The following is a 12,760-nucleotide window of genomic DNA, read 5'->3' as shown; positions in this document are numbered from 1 at the left end:
GCATTAAACAGTCTTAAAAACAATGTTGAAAAGGGGATCGTGTTAGCAAGCTAACTACAAATAAAAAAGTACATTTAGCCAACTGACACTGTGCAACGTTTCTAGCTACTGGTACTAGTTTGCAAATATTATCAGCTAGCTAGCTAGCTATACACATTACATGGACAAATACACGGGCAATTGCCACCTCCTGCTGCTTGATAGCCAGATCCATAAAAGATGGAACATTAACCTAAACCACACATAGAGCTCCTAGTGAATATTTTCCAACTGTCCAGATTCCTTTTACAACTGTCCTGTGATCTGGTTTTAATGTCCATTCTAGAATGTCCTTCTAGCCAATCAGCAACAAGTATTCAACAATGTTCTGGTATAAAAATATATAGTAATAGTACGATATTTATACCATAGTATTATTTATACCTATAGTATTTTTTCATGTGGGTTGTCTATGTGCATGATGAACTACTTTACCCATAATGCTCTGTATGACATACCTGGTTTTCACTGTGTGTGTGTGTGTGTGTGTGTGTGTGTGTTTGTGTGTCTACACAGGATGATGAGATCAACCAGCAGAGTCAGCTGGCGGAGAAGCTGAAGGAGCAGATGCTGGACCAGGAAGAGGTACAACACCCTCCCTCTACTCAGCCCAATGTTCTTCCTCATCTATCTTCCTCTATCCCTCTGTTATTCAGACAATCTGAGCTTACTTAGACTGAGTAGTTGGCAGGAGATGATTAATTTACATTTTTGTCAAGCAAAGAGCAGAAATCTGTGCCAAAAATACTGTCAAATGAAAAATGAATCTGCAGGGTGATTTAATTTCATTTATACTGAACAAAAATATAAACGCAACATGTAAATTGTTTCATGAGCTGAAATAAAAGATCACAGAAATGTTCTATACACACAAAAAGATTATTTGTCTCAAATTTTGTGCACTAATTTGTTTACATCACAGTTAGTGAGCATTTCTCATTTGCCAAGATAACCCATCCACCTGACAGAAGCTGATTAAACAGCATGATCATTACCGAGGTGGACCTTGTGCTGGGGACAAAAAAGTCCACTCAAAATGTGCAGATAATTCACACTACACAATGCCACAGGTGTCTCAAGTTTTGAGGGAGCGTGCAATTGGCATGCTGACTGCAGGAATGTACACCAGAGCTGATACCAGAGAATGGAATGTTAATTTCTCTACCATTGTTTTAGAGAATTTGGCAGTATGTCCAACTGGCCTCACTACCGCAGACCTCATGTAACCATGCCATCCCAGGACCTCTAAATCTGGCTTCTTCGCCTGTGGGATTGTCTGAGAACAGCCACCCGGACAGCTGATGAAACAATGGATTGCACAAATGCAGAATTTCTGCACAAACTATCAGAAACCATGTCAGGGAATCTGATCTGCGTGCTCATCGGCCTCACCAGGGTCTTGACAAGACTGCAGTTCGTTGTCGTAACCTACTTCAGTGGGCAAATGCTCACCTTCAATGGCCACTGGCACGCTGGAGAAGTGTGCACTTCACGGATTAATCCTGATTTCAACTGTACCAGGCAGATGACAAACAGCAATTAGGGGCTTGAGCGGTTTTCTGATGTCAAAGTTGTGAACAGAATGCCCCATTGTGACAGTGGGGTTATGGCCAGGGATAAGCTACTGACAGCGAACCAATTGTCCTGCCATTCATCCACCGCCATCACTTCATGTTTCAGCATGATAATGCACGGCCCCATTTCGCAAGGATCTGTACATAATTCCTGGAAGCTGAAAATCTCCCAGTTCTTCCATGGCTTGCATACTCATCAGACATGTCACCCATTGAGCATGTTTGGGATGCTCTGGATTGACTTGTACGACAGCCTGTTCTAGTTCCCGCCAATATCCAGCAACATCACACAGCCATTGAGGAGGAGTGGGACAACAACTGATTGGTGTTCTGATCCAGGCTCCTACTTTTTTTTAAAGTATCAACAGATGCGTATCTGTATTCCCAATCATGTGAAATCCATAGATTAAGCCTGAATTAATTTATTACAATTGACTGATTTCCTTGAACTGTAAATCAGTAAAACTCTTTGAAATTGTTGCATGTTGCAGTTATTTTTGTTCAGTGTAATTTCATTTGGCAATTGTATTGAGAACTCAACTCACGTTGGATAATCTGTCATCACTTTTATTTTATTTCTAATGCTATGGTTATCGTTATTCAGCCTGGGAACTGGCCCAAATGTTGAGGCGCTATGCTCTAAGGAGCTATCGAAGATAAGTGAGTGATGGTTATTGGGTTTTTGTGTAACTCCCAGCTCCTGGTCTCCTCCCGTGGGGACAGTGAGAAGGTGTCATCAGAGCTGGGCAGACTACAGATGGAGAGTGACATTGCCAAGGCGGAGGTTGGTTGGCCGATTAATTGAGTGATTGATTGATTTGACAATTGAATACATATAGAGCCAGTAAATTACAATAATAAAGTCAGATACTGATTTCACTTGTGGTCTATAGGTGAAGGAGGTTCTACAGGCCTTAGAGGAGCTGGCTGTTAACTACGACGAGAAGAGCCAGGAGGTGGAGGATAAGAGTCTACAGAACAAACTACTGGCTGAGGAACTGGCCAAGAAAATGGTACGTCAGAGGGAGGGGATTATACTTGTTATACTCTGTTCGTCCGTTCTTTACGTACATCTGTCCCCATCCGCCCATCCACACAACCAGCCATCCGTCCATCCCTATGTGCATTACTGTAACCTTTTGATAAATCCATCTAAATGTGTATTTGTACAGTGCCTTTCCTCCATCCATGCATCCATCCATCTACAGTTCTATCTATCATTCTATTCCTTTGGTGAGTGCTTATATGTGTGTCTCAGGGGGATAGGATAAATGAAAAAAGATAAATCACAGTCTCTTCTTCTTCTCCTCCCAACTCCAGGCCCACCTGATGACAATTGAGGCGGAGCTGTCTCGTCTACAGGAAGTGAGCAGTCATCAGAGGAAACGCATCGCTGAGGTTCTCAACGGCCTAATGAGGGACCTCTCTGAGTTCAGTGCCATCGTAGGCAACAAAGACATCAAACTGGTCAGAACTTTACTTTAGTTGTAAAAAGATGATTTCTGAGTTGACTTCACTTTGCTTGATTGTTGATTCTTGATACCTGACTTTTACTTAACAAAAAGGACATCAAACTGGTACATCTGCTACAGTGGAGGCTGCTGAGGGGAGAACAGCTCATAATAATGGCCAGAATGAAGCAAATGGAATCAAACACCTGGAAACCATGTGTTTGATACCATTCCACTGATTCCACTCAAGTCATTACCACAAGCCCATTCTCCCCAATTACGGTGACACCAACTTCCTGTGGTCTGCTGTTACCAAGACTACACTTATTTTTTTGACCTTTTTTTAAATAGGCAAGTCAGTTAAGAGCAAATTCTTATCTACAATGACGGCCACAGTTAACTGCCTTGTTCAGGGGCAGAACAACAAATGTTAACCATGTCAGCTCAGGGATTTGATCTTGCAACCTTTTCGGTTACTGGCCCAACACAGTAACCACTAGGCTACCTGCTGCACCCTCATAGAAGTAAAGGTGCCTGAAAGAACATTTTGGGTTGCCGTACAGGCAGAACCTTTCCGGCTGAAAAAGGTTCCCCTTCTGAAAAGGGTATTTTTAATAATGTAATGTAGAGGTGGCAGCCTATCAGACTGAAGGTCTAGCTTATTGGAGGTTTGGCATTCAGATATTTATTTTTGGTCACCCTTTAGCTTAAAAAATTTAATTCCTGTTCATCATGTTAAGTTTGTGCAAATTAAAATGTTTCTTGGATATTTTTTACAGTATATATATATAGAGGTATAACATTGCTGATTACATACAGTAATAAAGGGGTAACTTTGGGATTTGCATAGGCTTTTGAGGGGATCATACACCTCTGTTAGCTTAATTGAAACTACAAAACTGTCAGAGTTCAACCTTAACGTCTAATGGCAGTACAACCTAACAGATGTAATGACATTTGCTCTAACAGGTGGCCCAAAAAAGATCTATCTTTTTATTTTATTTAACCAGGCGAGTCAGTTAAGAACAAATTCTTATTTACAATGACAGCCTCCCAGGGAACAGTGGGTTAACTGCCTTGTTCAGGGGCAGAACAACATATTTTTACCTTGTCAGCTCAGGGATTCAATCTAGCAACCTTTCGGTTACTGGCCCAACGCACTAACCACTAGGCCAACTGCCGCACCTATCTTAAAGCCACGCCACTACTATAAGCCACGCCTCCACTCCAGGGTTCCACCAGGAACCCGTTCCTACATTGAACTATTCAAGTTTCCTCTATGAACCCCTCAACTAACTGAAGGTGCAAATATGAACCATTGACTAGCAATGGTTGCTTAAGGAATTCCAGGGGTTCCACGAGGATCACCAGGGTTCCTTGAGTCACCAATAATTCTAAGCGTGTACGGCCTGTACACCTGTATAAAAAATAGGAGTGCTGATCGAGACTCTAAGCTCTTATCTCTGAGAACCTCTCCTAGAACACTGGAGGTCGAGGCTAGGTTTCCCAGTCATATACAGTGGCAAGAAAAAGTATGTGAATAAATTGGTTTAATCTGAAGTCACAACAATAGACAAACACAGTGTGCTTAAACTAATAACACACATATTAACACACTTTTCTTGTCTATATTGAATACATCATTTAAACATTCACAGTGTAGGTAGGAAAAAGTATGTGAACCCCTAGGCTAATGGCTTCTCCAAAAGCTAATTGGAGTCAGGAGTCAGCTAACCTGGAGTTCAATCAATTAGACGAGATTGGAGATGTCGGTTAGAGCTGTCTTGACCTATAAAAACCACTCACAAAATTTGAGTTTGCTATTCACAAGAAGCATTGCCTGATGTGAACTATGCCTCGAAAAGAGATCTCAGACTGTCACGCCCTGGTCTTAGTATTTTGTGTTTTCTTTATTTATTTGGTCAGGCCAGGGTGTGACATGGGTTTATTTTGTGTTGTGTTTTGTAGGTTTTTTTTTTGTAGGTTTTGGGATTGTGGCTTAGTGTGGTTTTCTAGCATAGTCTATGGTTGCCTGAGGCGGTTCTCAATCAGAGGCAGGTGATTCTCGTTGTCTCTGATTGGGAACCATATTTAGGCAGCCATATTCTTTGAGTGTTTCGTGGGTGATTGTTCCTGTCTCTGTGTTTATTGTCACCAGATAGGCTGTATAGGTTTTCACGTTCCGTTTCTTGTTTTTGTATTATCGTGTTTTTTCGTTTATTAAACATGTATCAAAATTACCACGCTGCATTTTGGTCCGACTCTCCTTCGACGGAAGAAAACCGTAACAGAATCACCCACCACAACAGGACAAGCGGCGTGGTGACAGGCCACATATTCACCCTCCAAGCGTGGTGACAGCAGCAGGAGAAACAAATTTTAGAGTATACGACTTGGGAGGAAATAGACAGGTGGGTGGTCGACCCAGAGAGAGTGCCGGAGCCCGCCTGGGATTCGCTGGAGCAGTGCGAAGAGGGTTATAGGAGAATGGAGTTGAAGAGACAAGCACGGCGGCGCGGAAGGAAGCCCGAGAGTCAGCCCCAAAAATGTATTGGGGGGGGGGGGCTCAGGGAGAGTGTGGCAGAGTCAGGGTTCAGACCTGAGCCAACTCCCCCTGTTTATCGTGAGGAGCAGCGATCACAGGACTTCTGGACATGGGAGGAGATATTGGACGGAAAAGGACCCTGGACACAGCCTGGAGAATATCGCCGTCCCAAGAAAGAACTGGAGGCGGCGAAAGCGGAGAGGCGCTGGTATGAGGAGGCAGCACGGCGACGCGGATGGAAGCCCGAGAGTCAGACCCAAAAATTTCTTGGGGGGGGCTCAGGGAGAGTGTGGCAGAATCAGGGTTCAGACCTGAGCCAACTCCCCCTGCTTATCGTGAGGAGCCAAGGAGGAGACCAGAACCAGAGCCGGTGTTGGAGGTGAGTGAAGCAGAGACTGTGAAGGAGTTAATGGGGAAAGTGGAGGAGAGAGTTATGAGGGAGTTGCTAGCTTGGAGCTTTAGGTACGATATTCGCCCGACGGAGTTTGTCGGGGATTTGATGGCACCTGGGTCAGCGCTGCATACTCATCCTGAGGTGCGTGTTAGACGGCTGGTGAAGATTGTGCCAGCCTCACGCACTAGGCCTCCTGTGTACCTACCTAGCCTTGCATGTCCTGTGCCAGCCCTGCTCTCAGGCTCTCCAGTACACCTTCACGGTCCGGTCCATCCTGTGCCACCTTCACACACCAGTCCTCCGGTAGCAGCTCCCCGCACCAGGCTTCCTGTGCGTGTTCTCGGCCCAGTAACACCAGTGCCAGCACCACGCACCAGGCCTTCAGTGTGCCTCGCCTGTTCAGCGCTGCCAGAACCTTCCTCCTCTCCAGCGCTGCCGGAGTCTCCCGCCTGTCTAGTGCTGTCAGAGCCTTCCTCCTCTCCAGTGCTGCCGGAGTCTCCCACCTGTTTAGCGCTGCCAGAGCCTTCCTCCTCTCCAGCGCTGCCGGAGTCTCCCGCCTGTTTAGCGCTGCCAGAGCCTTCCTCCTCTCCAGCGCTGCCGGAGTCTCCCGCCTGTTTAGCGCTGCCAGAGCCTTCCTCCTCTCCAGCGCTGCCGGAGTCTCCCGCCTGTTTAGCGCTGCCAGAGCCTTCCTCCTCTCCAGCGCTGCCGGAGTCTCCTGCCTGTTCAGCGCAGTCAGAGCTGCCAGTCTGCATGGAGCAGCCAGAGCTGCCAGTCTGCATGGAGCAGCCAGAGCTGCCAGTCTGCATGGAGCAGCCAGAGCTGCCAGTCTGCATGGAGCAGCCAGAGCTGCCAGTCTGCATGGAGCAGCCAGAGCTGCCAGTCTGCATGGAGCAGCCAGAGCTGCCAGTCTGCATGGAGCAGCCGGACCTGCCAGTCTGCATGGAGCAGCCGGACCTGCCAGTCTGCATGGAGCAGCCGGAGCTGTCAGTCTGCATGGAGCAGCCGGAGCTGCCAGTCTGCATGGAGCAGCCGGAGCTGTCAGTCTGCATGGAGCAGCCGGACCTGCCAGTCTGCATGGAGCAGCCGGAGCTGTCAGTCTGCATGGAGCAGCCGGAGATGCCAGTCTGCATGGAGCAGCCAGAGCTGCCAGTCTGCATGGAGCAGCTAGAGCCGTCAGTCAGCCAGGATCCGCCAGTCTGCCATGATCTTCCAGATCTGCCAGTCAGCCAGGATCTTCCAGATCTGCCAGTCAGCCAGGATCTTCCAGTCAGCCAGGATCCGCCAGTCAGCCAGGATCTTCCAGATCCGCAAGTCAGCCATGATCTTCCAGAACTGCCAGTCAGCCAGGATCTGCCAGAACCACCAGCTAGCCAGGATCTGTCAGAGCCAACTACCTGCCTGAGCTTCCTCTCAGTACTGGGCTTCCTCTCGTTACTGAGCTTCCCCTCAGTGCCGAGCTACCCCTCAGTCCTGAGCTTCCCCTCAGTCCTGAACTTCCCCTCAGTCCCGAGCTTCTACCTCAGTCCCGAGCTGCCCCTCAGTCCAGTGGGGTCCTTGGTGAGGGTTATTAGGCCAAGGTCGGCGGCGAGGGTCGCCAATCAAAGGACGCGTTACAGGGGGACTAAGACTTGGTTGGAGTGAGGAGCCAAGGAGGAGACCAGAACCAGAGCCGGTGTTGGAGGTGAGTGAAGCAGAGACTGTGAAGGAGTTAATGGGGAAAGTGGAGGAGAGTCATTCCAGTTTACTTGCATGAAGCTGGAAAGGGTTACAAAAGTGCACCTGGATGTTTCACAACGCTACTGGCAAAATATTTTGTTGACAGATGAAACTACAGTTGAGTTGTTTGGAAGGAACACACAACACTATGTGTGGAGAAAAAAAGCCACAGCACACCAACATCAAAACTTCATCCCAACTGTAAAGTATGGTGGAGGGAGCATCATGGTTTGGGGCTGCTTTGCTGCCTCAGGGCTTGGATAGCTTGCTATCATCGACAGAAAAATGAATTCCCAAGTTTATCAAGACATTTTGCAGGAGAATGTTAGGCTATCTGTCCGCCAATTGAAGCTCAACAGAAGATGGGTGAATCAACAGGACAATGACCCAAAACACAGAAATAAATAAACAGAATGGCTTCAACAGCAGAAAATACGCCTTCTGGGGTGGCCCAGTCAGAGTCCTGACCTCAACCCGATTGAGATGCTGTGGCATGACCTCAAGAGAGCAGTTCACACCAGACATTCCAAGAATATTGCTGAACTGAAACAGTTTTGTAAAGAGGAAGGTTCCAAAATTCCTCCTGACCATTGTGCAGTTCTGACCCACAGCTACAGAAAACATTTGGTTGAGGTTATTGCTTTCAAAGGAGGGTCAACCAGTTATTAAATCCAAGGGTTCACATACTTTTCCCACCCTGCACTGTGAATGTTTACACGGTGTGTTCAACAAAAACATGAAAACGCATAATTGTTTGTGTTATTAGGTTAAGCAGACTGTGTTTGTCTATTGTTGTGACCTAGATGAAGATCAGATCAAATGTTATGACCAATTTATGCAGAAACCCAGGTACTTCCAAAGGGTTCACATACCTTTTCTTGACACTGTCATTGTGATCTAAAAGGCAAACTTGTACTGTCAGGACCCCTGATATACTTTCTGAAAACAGGCCCAGATAGGCACAGCTATCTCTCATTTAATGATTTTAAGAGTTCATCTTTTTCTAGTATGAAAAACATTTACTTTGAAGTTTCACTCCAAAAGGCCCTCAGCGGAAGTACAGCATGCCAGTTGTCAGGGAGAGCTTTCTGTCAACAACATCACTGTTGTCATATTTAGATGGTAATTGATGTGGCGTTTGCTAAATGATCTGTAATATAATGGATGTTTGTTTTTACAAATAAACGGCAGAAGTCTTTCTCTTTACCTCATTCTCTTTCTCTCTCTCTGTTTCTTTCTTTCTTTCATTCTCTCTCTCCTACTCTCTGTTCAGCTCTCTATCTCCTTTTTCTGTCTCTCAAATTCAAAAGCCTTTATTGGCGTGGAAAGTGTAGCCATATACATTGCCAAAGCAAACATATAGGAACATATTGAATCAATGATAATGGTAATCTTTGTCTCTTCCCCCAGCCGATGGAAATAACGGGTGCGATCGAGGAGGAGTTTACGGTGGCCCGTCTCTACATCAGTAAGATCAAGTCAGAGGTCAAGTCCATGGTGAAACGCTGTCGTCAGCTGGAGAACCTTCAGATGGAGTGTCATAGGAAGATGGAGGAGACGGGAAGAGAGCTGTCCTCCTGCCAACTCCTCATCTCACAGGTCAGGGACAGGGCATACTCAGAGTACCTTTTAGTATGCAGAAGAATCAAGGGTATACTAGAAGTACATTTGAAGAGTTACTTTCCAAAACGCTATTTCCACAATTTTTTTATATTTGTGTTTTTTCACTAGAAATTATTGCTATTGTGTCATGTCTTGTGGGGTATGAATGGGTGTCAATGCCTCTCAAAAATGCAAGTAGTGTTGAAGTCAGTCTCTCCTCCACTTTGAGCCATTAGAGATTGACATGCATACTATTAATGTTAAATCTCTGTGTACATCTAAGGGGCCATCCGTGCTGCCCTGTTTGGAGCCAAATGCACATTTCTTTGTGGCACCTGAACACACGACTGAACAGTAGTCCAGGTGGGACAAACTAGGGCCTGTAGGACCTGCCTTGTTGATAGTGCTGTTACGAGAGCAGAGTACCACTTTATTATGGACAGACTTCTCCCCACCTTAGCTACTGTTGTATCAATATGTTTTGACCATGACAGTTTACAATCCAGGGATACTCCAAGCAGTTTAGTCACCTCAACTTGCTCAATTTCCACATTATTCATTATAAGATTTACAGGAGTTGAGATTCAGGGTTTAGTGAATGATTTGTCCCAAATACAATGCTTTTAGATTTTTGAAATACTAATTTATTCCTTGCCACCCATTCTGAAACTAACTGCAGCTCTTTGCTAAGTGCAGTCATTTCAGTCTCTGTAGTATCTGACGTGTATAGTGTTGAGTCATCCGCATACAGAAACACACTGGCTTTACTCCTAGCCAGTTGCATGTTGTTAATAAAGATTGAAAAAATTAAGGGACCTAGACAGCTGCTCTGTGGAATTCCTGATTCTACCTGGATTATCTTGGAGAGGCTTCCATTAAAGAACACCCTCTGTGTTTTGTGTGATGGAGGTGAGGGATGGGCAATACAAAAAAATCATAACTCATCAGGAGGGGCCACAGTGGCTCAGAGGTCTGCATCCCACATCCATCTCCACGTATGCAGTCAGATCCAGCCTTTTGGGGGCCCTAAGTGAAGATTTGTTGGAGGGGCCCATCCAACTTGCTAGCAAAAGAAGATACTAAAATGTTATAACATAACTAATTTCCTGAAATTCTACACATTTTGCCTTAGGTTGGAGAGAACTGTTTGCAGTTTTTCATATGATATCTGAGTGAGAGTGACTTACAAAATACATAGAGGCCCCCCGGTTGCAGGCCTACAAAAGGGGGGGCGCGGGCTGCATGCGGCCCGCCAGTTGCCCATCCCTGATGTAGGCTAATCTTTGTACTGTAGTTGCTGCCATAGCATAGCCACCAGCCAGAGTTGCTGAAAAAACACCACTACTGTCTGCCTCGTGCCTAGCCAATGTTTGCAATGATGATGAAAACATAACATTCAATTGCTAATTAGACTTTGTCTGTGTCTTGCTTGTGTTTGATATGCTGCCTAAATGGCTGCATGTAACTTCCCATTTGAGTTTTACATTAAGTTTTACAAACATGTTGATCATACTCTCCGTAGCCGATGTGAGCAAGACCTTTAAAAAGGTCAACATTTACAAGGCCACTGGATCAGACCAGGGGTGTACTCAGAGCATGCGTGAACCAATCGCACTCCACACTGCCCTTTCCCACCTGGACAAAAGGAACACCTACAGTTCAAGTCGGAAGTTTATATACACTTCGGTTGGAGTCATTTAAAACTCATTTTTCAACCACTCCACAAATTTATTGTTAACAAACTATAGATTTGGCAAGTCGGTTAGGACATCTACTTTGTGCATGACACAAGTAATCTTTCCAACAATTGTTTACAGACAGATAATTTGTCACGCTTTCCTCCAAAGTCGGTCCCTCTCCTTGTTCGGGCGGTGTTTGGCGATCGACGTCACCGACCTTTTAGCCATCACTGATCCATTTTTCATTTTCCATTGGTTTTGTCTTGTCTTCCTTCACACCTGGTTCCAATTCCATCAATTACATGTTGTGTATTTAACCCCCCCTCATGTCCTTGTTGGAAAATTGTTTTGTTTGTATGTGATGTGCATTTTAGTGTTGGTGTGCGGCAGGTTTTTGTACCCACTTGTTATTTTGTACATTTGGGTTGTTTTGGAGTTTTGTCAGTATTTATTAAACAACTCCGTTTATACCAAGTTCGTTCTCCTGCGCCTGACTTCCCTGCCACCAACACCCACCCCTTACATAATTTCACTTATAATTCACTGTATCACAATTTCAGTGGGTCAGATGTTTACATACACTAAGTTGACTGTGCCTTTAAACAGCTTGGAAAATTCCAGAAAATTATGTCATGGCTTAGAAACTTCTGATAGGCTAATTGACATCATTTGAGGTGTACCTGTGGATATATTTCAAGGCTTACCTTCAAACTCAGTGCCCCTTTGCTTGACATAATGGGAAAATCAAAAGAAATCAGCCAAACCTCAGAAAAGAAATGTATACCTCCACAAGTCTGTTTTTTTATTTAGTTTTTATTTCATCTTTATTTAACCAGGTAGGAGAGTTGAGAAAGTTCTCATTTACAACTGCGACCTGGCCAAGATAAAGCAAAGCAGTGCGACACAAACAACACAGAGTTACACATGGAATAAACAAACATTCAGTCAATAATACAATAGAAAAATTATATATACAGTGTGTGCAAATGAGGTAGGATAAGGGAGGTAAGGCAATAAATAGGCTATAGTGTCAAAATAATTACAATATAGCAATTAACACTGGAGTGATAGATGTGCAGACGATGAGTTTGCAAGTAGAGATACTGAGGTGCAAAGGAGCAAAATAAAATAAATAACAGTATGGGGATGAGGTAGTTGGATGGGCTCTAAACAAATACTCTACATGTCAACCCCATGCCGTGATTAGATAGTGAAAACACACCAATGTTTTATAAGTTCTTTAAACAATCCAAGGTAATTTACCAAGGTTTCTGAAAATGGATATATAGCATTAGGGAATGAAACTCTTCATTTAGTCTGAGTGCACCTTTCAGCTTATTCTGGAGCGCTTAGTCATTCAAGTGGAAAGCTAATTTGCTCTGATGCCAGATGTGTGGATGTTACCTTATGCTTTCATTCAAGTATCTTCCTGCACCTCATCTTGTTTAGGGTGTGAGGTTGATTCTCATTGGTCATAACATTGTTTGTATCATTGATTGTGTTTTATGTGTGTGCAGCATGAGGCGAAGATCCACTCTCTGACAGACTACATGCAGAACATAGAGCTGAAGAATAGACAGCTGGAGGATAACTATGACTCTCTGAGTGAAGAGCTGGCCAAACTCCATGCCCAAGGTAAATTTGTCATCCCAATGACTACAACATAATGCAGTGCAGTGTTAAACTGAGTTTTAAACTCCAGGTGCAAAGTAAAACTTCTGGCCCAGGGTACATGACTCAATGACTGACACTACAATTAG

At 44.7% G+C, this 12,760-nt stretch overlaps 1 protein-coding gene across 1 annotated transcript in view; it reads left to right on the top strand.

Moving 5' to 3' along the window:
- The window catches only part of LOC112254142 (kinesin heavy chain-like), a 126,124-nt gene that overhangs the window by 61,629 nt on the left and 51,735 nt on the right, over window positions 1-12,760 (top strand). Inside the window, exons 13-18 of the mRNA XM_042324177.1 lie at window positions 556-624; window positions 2,311-2,397; window positions 2,507-2,626; window positions 2,934-3,080; window positions 9,130-9,318; window positions 12,518-12,635. Coding sequence (XP_042180111.1) covers window positions 556-624; window positions 2,311-2,397; window positions 2,507-2,626; window positions 2,934-3,080; window positions 9,130-9,318; window positions 12,518-12,635 — 730 coding nt within the window. The remainder of the gene's footprint in view (window positions 1-555; window positions 625-2,310; window positions 2,398-2,506; window positions 2,627-2,933; window positions 3,081-9,129; window positions 9,319-12,517; window positions 12,636-12,760) is intronic.

The sequence above is a fragment of the Oncorhynchus tshawytscha genome, linkage group LG07 (assembly GCF_018296145.1).
Source record: "Oncorhynchus tshawytscha isolate Ot180627B linkage group LG07, Otsh_v2.0, whole genome shotgun sequence".
Lineage (NCBI taxonomy): Eukaryota > Metazoa > Chordata > Actinopteri > Salmoniformes > Salmonidae > Oncorhynchus > Oncorhynchus tshawytscha.
The sequence above is the reverse complement of the archived record's forward strand: the minus strand, read 5'-3'. Positions and strand labels throughout refer to the sequence as shown.